Source organism: Haliotis cracherodii, unplaced genomic scaffold, assembly GCF_022045235.1.
Source record: "Haliotis cracherodii isolate W230 unplaced genomic scaffold, xgHalCrac1.p SCAF_3, whole genome shotgun sequence".
Lineage (NCBI taxonomy): Eukaryota > Metazoa > Mollusca > Gastropoda > Lepetellida > Haliotidae > Haliotis > Haliotis cracherodii.
In genome coordinates, this window is record NW_027266286.1 from 16,448,092 (window position 1) to 16,464,690 (window position 16,599).

General features: G+C 37.1%; 1 protein-coding gene across 1 annotated transcript; it reads left to right on the top strand.

Moving 5' to 3' along the window:
• Positions 1-2,280: 2,280 nt before the first annotated feature.
• LOC139473731 (uncharacterized) lies at positions 2,281-15,881 on the top strand. Its single transcript, XM_071256452.1, has 8 exons — positions 2,281-2,417; positions 5,969-6,322; positions 6,952-7,104; positions 10,404-10,625; positions 11,558-11,839; positions 12,102-12,791; positions 13,098-13,307; positions 13,582-15,881. Exons 2-8 carry the CDS (start codon positions 6,028-6,030, stop codon positions 13,761-13,763), a joined length of 2,034 nt encoding a protein of 677 aa, XP_071112553.1. The 5' UTR covers positions 2,281-2,417; positions 5,969-6,027; the 3' UTR covers positions 13,764-15,881.
• Positions 15,882-16,599: the final 718 nt, after the last annotated feature.

Below are 16,599 nucleotides of genomic sequence, written 5' to 3' on the forward strand. Positions count from 1 at the left end.
TCGAACTCAGCTGCCCCCCTCTTGTGGCAAAGGAAGGAGCCTCATCCATTGAAGTTGACACTGTGTACGCATGGACGGCTGTTGGAGTTTGACCTTTTGATTTGAAATACTTGATGAAAGCGCGGTCGTTATTTTTGTTCATTTTCATCAACAGAGAATACGCAGTCACTTTGATACATGCAAAAATATGCTGCTTTTATGTGTTTTAGTTCAAACAGAGTCTGTATGTATGGAACGTATTGTTCTCAATCATTCAAACTGTTAGGGGTGTACTATACATGTACATCCTTCTTAGTTTGGCTCCCATGTAGGTATGCTGAATATAATGTGGCTGTTGCGCTTCCTTACATACACTTCACACTATCCTTACATTGAAATCCCCGAGTTTCTGTCAATTATGCTGAGTCAACCCCAAAAGAAATGTTTGGGACAAGACATTAAAACTGCCCCCAACAGTGTTACAAAATGAACATATATGTGAAACCTTTTTCTTTACTTATGAGCAGCGTGTTCTCTGGACTTGTACAAAGCAGACGTAATTCCAAATTAACAATCATTTTTATTTTCAACATAATTAGTTGATACGCTATTGTGCTACTTGATTTTCTGGTCCACCGATCACTTCATTGTCTTGTTACATTTCACCCTCGCATGGCAGGAGTATTGTTATTAAGATGACAGTAAATACAAAGTCAGTGTGTGTCTGTGTGCTTTTCGTATGCCCCTGCTATTCTGACATGGTTTGCCATTAAGTATACAACATAATGTCATAGGACACACTACCATGATGGACATGTTGGGAAACTACATCTGCAGCATATGGATACTAAATGTCAACACGTTTCACTGCATCTGTTGTACATGTGTTTACTCAACACAAGCAAATGTATTCACTTGATATATATTTCTGATTTACTGTCTTGTGAGGAATATAGAGAATGACGGAAAATCAAGACACCATTATAGTGTAGACAGGATAAAACAAATCAGCTGATCAATCCAATCTCAAGTTCAATCTTTTAACTCTCTAAAATTAGTAAACAGTTCATGTATACAGAAAATTAGTTGTTGTCGTTGTTGTTATGTGAGGTGAGGTGAGGTGAGGTGAGGTGAGGTAAGGTAAAATGGGGTTTAACGTCGCGTCCAAGATTATTGCACTTATATAGCGACGTGCATGCACGTGTATTGTGTGTGTGTACTAGTCCGGACTGATGCCGATCTATAGTGCTAGCTCACTGAGATACCATGCCGCAGTTTAACATGAATACCCCACTCAGACACAGTATACTGACTCCGAGCCGACCAGTCCTTGTTTTAGCCCCTTAATGCCGAGCGCCAGACAGGGTAACAACAAGTACCATCTTTTAACGTCTTTTGGTATGACGCGGTCGGGAATCGAACCCCGGACCTTCCGCTGTCCGGGCGGACGCTCTACCACTAGACCACGGAGGCGGTCTTGTTGTTATGGCATTTCACATTCCAGAGGTATATTTTGTTTTGCCTGTTTGACGGCCGATTCAAGGAGTATATTGTCGTATACAAATCATGGTATGATTACTGTTATCATTATTATTAGTCATGCTCATCTACATATTGATGAACTTGTTTTAAACAGACAGATGGTTGGTAAGTACACAACACATGTCAATACATTTTAATGATAGGGCCTGATTTATACCAGTCTGAAATGAAAATATAAAAGCATATGTTATTGATAATCTTCTGTATTGACTTATGTCATCCTATTGTTAAAACAATTTGAATTTGAAAATACGCATTATCTCTTACAGAAAAAAAATAAGGGACACATCACATACCAGTAATTTTATTACAGTGTATGTTTTAGACCAGCCTGAGGTTTAAAGAGAAAAGCATATCTTACTGATGTCATCCTATTGTTATCAAATAAGAACAAATTCGGAGGGCGAAAGACTATGACAATAAGTAAAATTTCTTTTAAAATTTAAAAATACGCATTTTGTCATTCATTATTTATGATAAAGGGATTTACGTCGGAAATTGAAAAGTTGCTGGAAACCCCAATATCAATTACGTGGGATTGCCACATTGTTGTGTAACTATACATAGAGTCCTTATTGACTTCTTTAGTGACTAATACTCTCGATCCACTGTAGGTACATCTCAACACAACACACCACTCCGCTACTGTGACCACACACCAACAGAAGCTTCTATGTTAATGATAAAGAAATACACCCATGCGCATGGCTATAGACCGTCACATACTATTCCGGATAACGATAATGAACCGGGTTCTCGGAACTACGGTGACGTCACATGCAGCTTGTGATCTCATCCTGGCGCGCTGACTGCGCCTTGTCTACTCTCTCCCCCATCAACACTCCTTCTTCTTTCTTTAGGCAAATCTTTATGGACCTACATTCTGTTTCCGTAAGGTAAGTTGTTGTTATATTCTACTATTAATGTAAAATCCAATTTAGGTACGTATTATAGTCAGTATATGATACCAGATGGGTTAAACTTCGGAAGACATTAAGGAAGTAGGTCATTGTATGGGTATTTGCCTGATTTAACGACAATAAATTCGATATGACTATGTCAGCAAGCGGACATATGTCGTTTTCATTTGGAATAATTGTTGCAGCTACATAAACTGTTTATGCGTGGCGCGAAAGGATTTCGTGTTCCACCATGTCATCATGACCGAAACCTATCTCGATGACCTTGGTAGGAGTGTACCGTTCAAATTCCACATTATTTATGATACAAATAAACAACTCGTAACGTCTTTGAAATATGTCCTGTTGTGAAATATTTGTATTTAGAATAAATATGTTCACAAAATTGAAAAACATGACGAAACAGGGACAACAGTAGCTTAACACGTATGCTGCGTCTGCGCATGCCTATTGTCAGGCGTTGTTCGATACACTGAAATAGGTAACCACAGCAGGCAAAACAGATAAGCATTGCTGTAGCAGTGAAGTATGTTTTAAATTTGCTCTCAGATGATATCCTTTTTAAGTTGATTCTTTATGAAAATCTATATTTGGTAGTTTATTGTTTATTACAAACCAGATATGAATGTCCCCATATTTATTACACAACACGTGGCACAACAGCCAGTTAAAATAAGTTCATTTTTGTCGATCCCATTTCTGTGTTTCAAATTCTTGATGATACTCATAGTGACACAATCGATCATCACAGGTGTTGTTTCGACATGTTCGCAAATAGGTCATCAGCCAAGTATCAGTAACAACATATTTTAAAAGGGTATCGATGTTGCGCTAAACACGTCAGCAGAATACACACATGTGTCCATCTGGCCGATCCCACTCCGAATTTAAAGAGTGTAGGAACACTATATTGAAAAGGAAACCTTGCAATTATTATAACCGTTTTTTTAAATTTACGAATATTCTTTTGCATAAACAAGTGTTTGTACATTGTTTGTCTGACACCTCCGGTATATACTACACGATATAACATGTGTACTACACTATATAACACGAAAAGTACACTGTATAGCATGCATACTACACTATATAACATGAACACTACACTATATAGAATGAATACTACACTATATAGCATGCATACTACACTGTATAACATGCATACTACACTATATAAGACGAATGGTATATAACAAGATTACTACACTATATGTCACGAACGCTACACTATAAAACACGTATAGTACACTGTATAACATGCATACTAGACTATATAACATGAATACTACACTATATAACATGAATACTACACTATATAACACGCAAAGTACACTGTATAACACGCATACTGCACTACATAGCATGAATACTACACTATATAGCACGTATAGTACACTGTATAACATGCATACTACACTATATAACATGAATACTAAACTATCTAACACGAATGGTACACTTTATAACACGTGTACTACAATATACAGCATGAATACTACCTTATACACACGTATAGTACACTATATAACATGAACACTATATAACATGTGTAGTGCACTATATAACATGTATACTACACTATATAACACGCAAAGTACACTGTATAATAAGCATACTACACTATATGACATGAATATCCTACTATAAAACACGAATGGTACACTGTATAACATGTGTACTACAATATACAGCATGAATAATACACTATATAACACGTATAGCAGACTATATAACATGAATACTATACTATATAACACATATAGTACACTGTTTAACATGCATACTACACATATGTAACACGAATGCTGTACTGTATAACACGTATGGTACACTGTATGACATGTGTACTACACTATATAGCATGTATAGTACTTTGTATAACATGCATACTACACATATATAACAGGAATGCTATACAATATAACACGCAAAGTACACTGTATAACATGCATACTACACTAAATAGCATGAATACTACACTATATAACACGTATTGTGCACTATATAACATGCATACTACACTATATAGCATGTATAGTACACTGTATAACATGCATACTACACTATATAACATGCTTCCTACACCATATCACATAGCATGCATGCTACACTTCACAACATGTATAATACAGTGGACAGCGCATGCATATAAACACCACCATGTAGCATATATAGCACACCATACATATGACATATACTACACTATACAGCATGCTACAGTGTATACAAGGTAAAGAACATGTATAGTAAACCATTTAACATGAATACTACACTATATAACATGCATGCTCCATTGTATAGCATGCATTCAACATCATATCACATGCATCGTAACTATATAACATGTATTCTCAAATGTATAACATGTATTCTACATTATATGACATGCATTGTTACAATATAACATGCATGCTCCATTGTATAGCATGTATTCTACATCATATCACAGACCAGCGAAGATCCGGGTTAGAATAGGTCTTCAGAAACCCAAGCTTGTCGTAATAGCGACTAGCGGGATCGGGTGGTCAGGCTCGCTGACTTGGTTGATGCATGTCATCGATCCCAACTGCGTGGATCTATGCTCATGATACCAATCACTGGATTGTCTGGTCCAGACTCGATTATTCACAGACAGCCGTCATATAGCTGGAGTATTGCTGAGTGCGGCGATAAACAAACCAACCAACAAACAATAACTCTATCACATGCATAGTAATATGTACAATATATACACTGTACTAAATAACATGTCACCTGTACGAAATAACATGTGGAAGTACGCCATATAACATACATATGCATACACGTGTATATTTAAGAAATGTTGATTTATTGGTTTATTTTCCCTGCAGTGTTTTATTGTACGATAAACAACGATCACGAGTCGTTTATTTCTTATATGAGATATCAACATTATGCACAGCCTCTTTAAGGATGATGATAAAATGTGCAAGCTTTAAAAATAGTTTCCTTAATTTCAATAATGATGACTCCCTGAAAAGAACCCGACTCCGGAAATGTCGGACAAGTCCATTTTATGAACAGGTGGGATAGGTTTGGTATTTTCTGCTTATTCTCATATTCCTGACGTCGATTATCTGTGCCTTTTCTCTTAATACCGATTGTCATATCTCTACCAATTTTGGATGCGATCGTTAGGCCATTGCGTTTATCTGCGAACCCAAGCTACATCTATAGGTAACAACTTACTAGACACTCCCCTCTCAAAAATAACGTCGTCCAATATATGACGTCATCATTTTGTGAGCGAGTAGTTATTTTATATCATATGACATATATACGACAGCATACAACATGTATGCTACAAAATATAATATGTACACTACACCAAAGCACATGCATAGCAAAGTATATAAAATGTATACTAACTATATAAGATGTTTACTTCACTATATAACATGTATACTACTCCATATACCATGTGCAACACTAACCTTCCGGGTTAACTAATTTAACAATTCTAATCAATGTTATATTATGTATATGTCATATTTTTATCTTTTCAGAACCGCTAATGTCCTCACGTCTCCCTTTGATGTGAGTCATTATATTTGTCTTTGAAAACATGACACACGAAAGTCGGCAACAAATCATACAAGAAATCATGGATAACTTGGGGGAAAGTGTCGAATGTGACCAGTTGGTAAACAAACTGGCTGACAAACAGATCATCTCGACAGATGACGTCATGCGAATCACCGGTACTGAAGACAAGGACAAGATGAAAGAACTTGTTCAAGTTGTCATGGAGAAGGGTGATGAACTCCACCCTTTAGCCCTTAAAATCCTTGAGGCGCTGAAGCATCCCAACCAGCAAACCACAAGGAGGACGGATCAAGCCATGGATGCAGTTACTAACAGTAAGCTAGATTATATTTAAAAGCCCTTGACGTTGCTTAGTTGCCTAAAGCTGCGAAAGTTGTGCGGAGTTGCACCCCTTAGGCGTGCTAGGATCCTTTGATTGTTGATTCTGGATTTCCTTCTATCCCCTGGGGATTCCGGGTAAAAATTGGTCCATAGCAATATATGTTGGTCGTAATGGGCGACCTAAAAGATCTGGTGGTTGGGCTTGGTTCTGTTGGTTTGTTTTTTAACGCCGCACTCAGTGATATTCCACTATATGACGGCGGTCTGTGAATAATCGAGTCTGGACCAGACAATCCAGTGATTGACATCATGAACATCGACCCACGCAATCAAACACATACATACCACACGTGCATGCATGTCGTTATTGAGTGTAATAATCTTGAACGTGACATTTAAACACAATTTCACTTCACATAACAATTTAAAGTGTCTGTTTAGCGGATTTTATGTGTAATTGTTATCTACGTTTATACTGTACAACAATGTTATAAGTGAGAATATTAATAATTTTTGGGTTTTCTGAAAATATGATATCTACATATTACAAAACTGGCTCAATAGAAGTTGGTGTAAGATAAGTCAAATGTATAAATCAACTAAAATACATACTTTGTTACAGGATCAGGTACTGTTGCTGCACCACCGTCGAGCGACAGGCGCATTCTATCGAACAGTGAGGTCTCCAATAATTGGGCTCTGAAGAATTTTTTGTTTGACATCTCCAAACAAATGGGAAACGAAGATTTGGAGTCGATGAAGGATATCATGTTCGGTAAAGTGACATCCTAATATAAATTATACTATTATACTCTTATACTCTTATACGTACAAGTATAAAGAGGTTTCCATGAGAATGTTTCGTTTACTCATTTTCGTATGTAACAATTTCGAGTCTACCATTTTTGGCGAATCGTATCTTTTGTTGTATGCAATATATCAACGAAATGACGTACTTTGACTTAGTGTTCAAATTTATATGAGACGGAAATTGTATTGGTGATGAGATACTGGTTAACACATAAAAACAAATTCAAAAGAATTTGCATTTTAAACCGATGGTATATTTTGTTCACGCTTACCAATGTACTCGCCCTTTGTACTTGGACGTTTTGACGCCATAGTGGTATAATGTGAGAACAGTATGAATGTGGTGACAATAGCTCCACGTGACCTCTATTTCGGCATATTGAACCAATCACAACTAGTAATTTCTACCGAGGAAATAAAACAGTAATACCCACTGAAAATGTGTAGTTCGAGCATCTCCCTCCCTACACGGATAATAACAAAAACTAAATAGTTGTAAATATCTTGACCTGCTTTTTAGCCTCTGATTTTTTTTAAGGGTAATTCAGCATGAATCTAAATGGAGTCAAACAACATGTTACATAGTATATATATATATATATATATATATATATATATATATATATATATATATATATATTGTTATGACTACATGCTATTGGTATTACTTATAGTAAGTTGGTATAAGAATATCATACAAAAAGAAACTTACAGAAGTAGTGCCCCTAAAATTGACATCAGTGCTAACCCGCTTCGATAACAACATGTATTAATGGATGTAGTTTATCAACATGGATGAACAATCTAACTGTTAACATTGCAAGAGAATATGATTGGAAGGGAGCATCTTAAAAGTCTTCGAGGGATACAGTTGGAGGATCACAGAGCTTGAACTGGATTTGTTTTGCTATTTTGTTTTGATGGTTATATAAAAGGCTACACATTTCCAAGGGGAACAGAAAAAGTGTTTCCCAAAACTAAATTTCCACTAGAGAGAATGTGAATCACAGGAAGAATATCTTTTTTTTCAACTAAACATACTGAAGATAATTCATGAAGATACTCGTTACTCTCATACACTTCAAGTGAAAACGTGAAAAGTGTTAAGATATTTTGGAAATGCATTTATGCTCATTATTGGCAATTGATAGAAGAACATCAGTTTGTCATAGTATTTCGCTTGTTGTCCAAATGAGATACACGACTGAGCTTGTATATATTATGCTGCAATCCATGCTTTTCTACATTATCCTACTGAAGAAGTCAATGTCACATGGCTGACTGAATTTGTCCACTTGTGATGCAGAAGAAGTCAAAGTAACATGGCTGACCGAGTTTGTCCACTTGTGATGCAGAAGAAGTCAAAGTAACATGGCTGACCGAGTTTGTCCACTTGTGATGCTGAAGAAGTGAAAGTAACATGGATAACTGAATTTGTCCACTTGTGATGCAGAAGAAGTCAAAGTAACATGGCTGACCAAGTTTGTCCACTTGTGATGCAGGAGAAGTCAATGTAACATTGATAACTGAATTTGTCCACTTGTGATGCAGAAGAAGTCAAAGTAACATGGCTGATCGAGTTTGTCCACTTGTGATGCAGAAGAAGTCAAAGTAACATGGCTGACCGAGTTTGTCCACTTGTGATGCTGAAGAAGTGAAAGTAACATGGATAACTGAATTTGTCCACTTGTGATGCAGAAGAAGTCAAAGTAACATGGCTGACCAAGTTTGTCCACTTGTGATGCAGGAGAAGTCAATGTAACATTGATAACTGAATTTGTCCACTTGTGATGCAGAAGAAGTCAAAGTAACATGGCTGATCGAGTTTGTCCACTTGTGATGCTGAAGAAGTCAATGTAACATGGATAACTGAATTTGTTCACTTGTGATGCAGAAGAAGTCAAAGTAACATGGCTGACCGAGTTTGTTCACTTGTGATGCAGAAGAAGTCAATGTAACATGGATAACTGAATTTGTTCACTTGTGATGCAGAAGAAGTCAAAGTAACATGGCTGACCGAGTTTGTCCACTTGTGATGCTGAAGAAGTTAATGTAACATGGATAACTGAATTTGTCAACGTTGTGTAGCCGAAGAGTTCAATACAACATTGATAACTGAATATGTCCCCGTTATCCTGCGGAAGAAGTCAAGGTAACATGTATGACTGAAGTTGTCTACCTTGTGCTACTGAAGAAGTATGTTGGTGACTTTGGACTTACAATATTAATGATACGTCTCCTTAAACTTTTAAATGATATCGACTGAATTTGTCCACTTGTGATGCAGAAGAAGTCAAAGTAACATGGCTGACCGAGTTTGTCCACTTGTGATGCTGAAGAAGTGAAAGTAACATGGATAACTGAATTTGTCCACTTGTGATGCAGAAGAAGTCAAAGTAACATGGCTGACCAAGTTTGTCCACTTGTGATGCAGAAGAAGTCAATGTAACATGGATAACTGAATTTGTCCACTTGTGATGCAGAAGAAGTCAAAGTAACATGGCTGACCGAGTTTGTCCACTTGTGATGCTGAAGAAGTCAATGTAACATGGATAACTGAATTTGTCCACTTGTGATGCAGAAGAAGTCAAAGTAACATGGCTGACCGAGTTTGTCCACTTGTGATGCTGAAGAAGTTAATGTAACATGGATAACTGAATTTGTCAACGTTGTGTAGCCGAAGAGTTCAATACAACATTGATAACTGAATATGTCCCCGTTATCCTGCGGAAGAAGTCAAGGTAACATGTATGACTGAAGTTGTCTACCTTGCGCTACTGAAGAAGTATGTTGGTGACTTTGGACTTACAATATTAATGATACGTCTCCTTAAACTTTTAAATGATATCGACTTTCAGATCTGCATGTTAACATAATATCGAGGAATGACTACAGATTTTAGACATCTAAGTGAAATGTCTAATTCATAGTGCCCTTGCTTTAGAACCCCGACGATGATGGATCTGACATTAATGTTAGCACCCTTTCAGCACACATTAGAATGACTAAAACACCCTGAAATAAAATAATAATTGATGTGCAATAATAGAGAACGTTTTCCAATTTTTATTTTCCAGGTTTTAGTCCAAAATTAGGTATAACATCTAAGACGTTAATTGGCAATGTATAGGTATGCGAGATATATTCATGGGTACATATGTAAATGGTATCTTGTAATGCTGTTTGTATATCGAAACATAAAAGACTGTGCAAACGTGCTCGCGCAGAATAATATTTGATTTGTTTTCTGTATTACCATACCAGGTGAACCAGGCTTTCATCATTCTGCGATAGAGAAGATTGACACTCCAATGAAACTATTCAGGCAGTTGATGAACAGAGGTTGTATCAATGCATATAATCTAAACTTCCTACAGGCATTGGTGAGGAGGATTGACAGGTTTGACCTGAATTCCAAAGTTCGCCAGTTTTGTTTGGAAAGTCAACACCAACCAATTCATTTCTTCACACCAAGTGAACAACCAGGTGAGTTTATGTTTTTGCCAAAGAGGATACTTTGTTTAGTTGAAAGTATTGTATATTTTTAACAGTCGCCGAGACAGCTATTAGTTTACCTATGACGTTGTAGTACCGAAGTATTAAAATCACCCGTGTCTCACATTTTATGACAATGTATAACATCATAAACTTTTTCCCTTTCACTCAGCAACAGTTCTGAAAACACTCATATTTCAATACATAAGCGAAATTGTCTTCCAAACTCCTTACATTATATGTGGGTCGAAAGAGCGTTTGTTAATTTGAAACAACAAAATCAAATTTGAGTACTATCTAACAGAATCTTACCCTCTTGTAGCAAGACATTCGTGGATTTCGTTTTTTGAATTGAGCCCTTGGTGTTGAATAACACCTAAGTGTTTTGAACTGAAATCCGTGAATTTTGGCATAGTTTATCTTTCTAAACTTCATTAGTCACTCAGGCCTCCAAATTTAAATCACTATTACAAAAAGGTCGATGTTCATAATGACTTGGCCACCTATTGTGGTGGTTATAAAAGTTTATTTTAAGTTTGTGGTATAAAGTTTGGATGTAATCGTAATCATTTGGTGCTGTTCAACCTACATTGTTATAGCTTAGAGTTTTTTAGAGCTTGCATTTTGGGTGGTCAGAATACAGTCACAGTTGGTGGCCTCAGCACCGTGAAATGATAGAGTTGCCTGCCCTTACCTTATTGAACAGGAAGCGTTCCTTACCATGCGTTTACCGGACATGAAATGGAGACGAGTCCATAAATATAATACTTGTATATGTATATTTTCGATTTTATTAAATTTAGACAACGGCATAAACTATTTAATAAAAAGATGTTATATACCGTGAAAACATTTGGAATTAGTACTGGTTTGTTGAATGTTCATTGTAATCAATAACTAAGTCATCATGTATATTATTGCAGAAAATGGATACAAATATGTGAAACATCACATTGAAGGTGGCATCGATCAGCTAACACATTCACAACTAGAACATCTACGAGCAGAGGTTGCAAACCTTTTGTGCATACCGCCAATGTTTGTTTTCGTCAAGGGTATCGAGCCAGCAGACAGTCTCTTGTTCACATTCATGGTACGTGAAACAGATGTCAGCAGCTTCATCGCCATCTACAGTTCTCAGGAGATATCACTGGTTCATTTATCTGTCCGTGTAGAAATACAGGACGCCGAGTTATCCCTGTCAGGTATGTAAATTGTTATTTTTTATGTACTCATATTTTTGTTGAAATATCAATGATCTTAACATTGATACACAATGTTACATTGTATTTATTTTGTAGTCTGACCTGGGCAGAAAGGTGAAATATACAGTAATTAAATCTGTAAATCTGTGTTCCTTCCGTGTATTTGTTCTGATAAATACACATATAAAGAGAAAATGTCATTGGACCATATTATGTAATGTTTATAATTGATTACAACTACCTTATACTGCAACTCTTGCAGAAATTTCCCCAACTCAGGAAAAGGATCACAAACCAATGTTCGACCAATTGAAACACCTTCTTGAGCGAGAGCAGTGCCTCCAGAGGCAACTAGAAGAAAGGGATGGGCGACTGGTAGATCTTCAAGAGGAGGTGGATAGTAAGGAAGGCGAGAACACAGTAGAGCAGGTTCTACGAGGTGACAAGTGTGACATGGACACTCATCAATTACACCAAAAGTACGAATTGTACAAAAACCTATTTTATAGAATGATGGATGTACTGAAAACAATGATGCCAAAGGACCACAAGACTAGTGCCAATGGCATAGTTGGGTCACTAAAGGTATCCAGTGCATCCAGTCTATTTAGACATCTATTGTCTCAAGCGAAGCAACGCTGTGATACAGACTTGTTAAACAAACTGCTGGATACAAAGACTGTAATTGAAGACTCGTTACACGAGGAGAGATTGCGGAGAATGCAGGACATTATTGTGATACTGTCAGAACAAGTGGAAGAACAGGCGGAAATTAATGCCAATCTGAGAGCATCCACTAACATAGCTGGAGCATCGTCAACTTTCCTGCATGACATCTTGGCAGTTCAGGAACAAACAAGGAACCACGCCATCAAACAACAGCAAGAGGAGACACATGTGTTGGAAATCAGTAGTATGATAGGTCTGCAGGTGGCACATAGAATGTACCCAGGTAAACACCTTACTTTGCACATTCCCACCCTTTCCGCACTAGGCCAGAATTATGGAGTTACAGTTTGGCTGGACTAACGAGTCTATGTATATTCCAATTAAAGCAAATGAAAGTGATATGAGAGGTGGAGTCTGATTGTCATTGAAGGGACATAACTCGTAACAGCCACTTGTGGCGTTTTGATCAAACCCAGAAATTCCTATCAAAGGAAGTATTGATTGAAGTATTTATTGATTGGCTGATGATAACTTGCTTAATTTCGAAGTATTCATTAAATGTTCGGAACATTACTTTGCCTTTTTCTAGCTCCACAACAGATATCCATCCCACCTGAATTTCAGTCATTTCTGGCCAACATTACAACTAAAGATTTGACAAGCAAGGATAGGTCTAGACTGAAGATCTTCCTCTGTTTCTCGGATCCTGAGAAGGAACAACTGACCCAGAACCCGGAGAAGCTTCTTGAATTGGCATTTCTAAGGGAACTCCGCAAGGGTAGACTAGGAGAACCTATGGGTAAATATATAAGTATTACAATTAGTGATCAGACATATATTCACTTTCTATTCGCTACCTTTGAATGTAACATTCCTCATCTTAACTAAAGTTGTCAAGCATTTAACAAAATATAACTTGTTAAATTCTAACATTGACTGTGTCAAATGTGAATTGAATTATATTCTTAAGAATGTATTAAAAACGTATTTGATGCAAACGGTTTATTCATAAATGGAGTTTGAAAGTTAGACTTAAGTGGTTAAAAACTGTTGTGCTAATTATTATTCTGCAGAAACCATTTTGGGGGACATTTTAGCGAAGATAAGAAAAAGATATCTTGTGGACCGATATTGCAAGACTCCTGACCAACAGCCTGCATTGATAAAACTACGATCGGCAGAGAGGAGAAGTGTTCCTGCAAGGTCCAATACGCCTCAACGAATAAAAAAGGAAAGCGAATCAAGCACAATGTGATGTTGTGGAAGTAGATAGACAGTAGCCCCCTTTATTAGACAGAAGTTGGAAACTATTCACAGAGGTACGAGTCGTTTCCGAATGAGGGAAACATATTTCAGATATTCAGATTGGCGCAGCATTGATTTAATTCAATGTCACTGCTTGGTGAGATTTATTGATAACGGAGACCAAGTGTAACAAACACACCATGATTTGTATCCATTGACTTAAATAAGGCTATATTCAAAGTTGATTGTACGATTCCGTCTGTATCATGAACATGTGTTTATGAATCAATTTCAAAAAGTGATGATACCATGTGTTCGCTAAAAGGCGAAAGTGTCCTATGGCACCCTTCACAAACACATGCGATGGCAAGTCAAGTGTTCACCTGAAAAAAGGGAACATGGTACAATATACATAGGTTTGTATGTCAGGTTATGCAACTACAACAATTCCTACCATAATTAATATGCAATTTCCACTTTAAACATTTGTATAACTTGTCTGTACTATGCTTCTTTTTTATATATCAGTTAAAGCACGTCTCGATCGTTTGTATATATTTTCATTTACCTACTCTTTGATGCTACCTTACCCTAGTCCACAGGTACGGAGAAACTACTTTGTGTCCGGTTCTGTAATTCCTAACATGTGTTCCTTTTGTATTATGTTATTCCTTTTGCATAACATAAGTATATATGTAAGTCTTAGGAAATAATTTGCATTACACATTTATTTGATCAAACAATCCTACCCACAGTGCTTTGGCTAATTTACCAACAATGCATTTCGGCTGGCCACGTCATTGTTATTCGCCATATTGAAGAGGTTTTCAGTCATGACATATTTTTGTTTACCCACTAATATCCCTTTGAACAAGGCTCTGCTTCAATTCGTCATTTATTACATTTCCTATATGATTGCCTTCAAGGTTTGCGGCGATGCGTCAAATTTGAAATTGGCGCCAACATGTCTACTATAAAACGTCTTGAAAGCTTTATTGAGGCCTTGAATGTCGTAACCCTGATCAAATAACTTCCGAACAAGAATTGTACGACGCAATTTGAAATATTGGTAGAAAGAGCATGCTCGATTGTACCTCAAAAGTTGTGAAATGTTGACACCGAGGGGTTGAGCTGCAGGTATATTGGTCGACTTAAAGGGACGGTTGATTATTGGAAAGTTGAAGTCATCCCTCTTGTCATACAGTCTTGTGGAGAGACTTTTGTCACCCCTGATCTTCATACATAGATCTAAATATGAAACAGATGAAGCCGTCTCTCATGTCTTTTTTATTTCTCGCCCGGGTGGGTAAATCAGTGATAATGAACGATATCAGATCATCAATATGCCATAACGCGAAGCCATTTTGTCACTGAACATACATCCACCCACATTTCATCATTATTTAGGAAATACCCGCATTTCGACATGAGAAACTCAAGGGAGATAACACATGCTTCAAAGTGTTGTACTTGTTCATCAAGTTTGGACTCACTGATTGATGCGCTCATAAGTTCGAATACGGGAACTGAACATGTTTTAACGATTTCGGGAGTTTAATTATCCCGAGGGGGATATAGGTATTGGTGATGTCCGTTCGTCCGTCACGGCCTTTTGCTGTTTTCGTATTTTTAAAAATCAACTTGTGTTTCAATGGCAGCAAACGGGATTTAGACTCATATACGTGTAGCATTCGTTTCCGGAGCATAACTCGGAAACCGTTTAATATTTGTTTTAAACTTTGCATGGGTATCAAATACATGCTGAACTGATACCCTATGTTTCCACGGTAACAAGTTGGATTTAACCAAAAATACAGGTTGCTTTCATTACCAGAGTGTAAATTAGAAACTAGATGCACATGTATTTAACTTATTCCAATCCTTCGTGGTCATTTTGTACTACGGCTTGTCAACCATTGCATCTGCCTACAAAGCCAAGAAATGAAATTAGTACATTAGATAGGATTTCTTTGATTATATTGTCTCTAACACGCGCGAAGTTAAACCCCGTTTCACCTCACATAAAGAGAAAGGTTAAACATTTCATTCACTCAATGAGATAAAGTTGGTATTTATGAACAATTTTGAATATTCTATTCATGACACCTTTTATTGATTAAAAGGATATGACTTATACAACTTTGTGTTTCTCTCATTTTATGACATTATCAATTCTTTAATTACATCGCAGCAGCCGATGCTTGATTGCTTGCTTCATTGATTAATAACTTTGGTGAAACCCACAATAATGAGTATGGTGTTGCTAAACCTATACATACAGTCAGAGAAAATCTGGGCTTAGAACAAACGATCCACGTTTCTGGAACGTCCAAGGGTCACAACTCTGCACAGCGAATTGCGGCGCCTTGGAGGACATGTCCGGCCGTGCACAACAGTCAACAGAGACATAGTCATTTCTTCTAAATGGCGATAAAAAATATTTTGTCATTCAACAGAGATATATCTGTCATCATACATTGATATATGCCAACCATTGTGACACATTTATAAATTTTCATTGAAACCCCCCCCCGGAACATATGTGTTGAACGCCAGTACTAAGTTCGCATGTACCTAAGATCATTTTGAACAACAAATGCCCGAGGAAAGGGCATAAATAGGATTTTAGATGTGGCTGCTGCGGCATGTGATTTTTTGGTTTGTTTGTTGTTTAACGCCGCACTCAAGTTTTATGGCGATGGTCTGTAAATAATGTAGTCTGGACCAGAGATTCAAGTGATTGATATCATGAGTGAGTGAGTATGGTTTTACGCCGCTTTTAGCAATATTCCAGCAATATCACGGCGGGGGATACCAGAAATGGGCTTCACACATTGTACTCATGT

What these genes read in the sequence shown, in the direction of transcription:
- LOC139473731 (XM_071256452.1), top strand. Translation starts at nt 6,028, where the DNA reads ATGACACACGAAAGTCGGCAACAAATCATACAAGAAATCATGGATAAC. An exon ending in CATGGATGCAGTTACTAACA is followed by an intron (nt 6,323 to 6,951) that starts GTAAGCTAGATT and finishes ACTTTGTTACAG; the next exon opens with GATCAGGTACTGTTGCTGCA. An exon ending in TAGACTAGGAGAACCTATGG is followed by an intron (nt 13,308 to 13,581) that starts GTAAATATATAA and finishes ATTATTCTGCAG; the next exon opens with AAACCATTTTGGGGGACATT.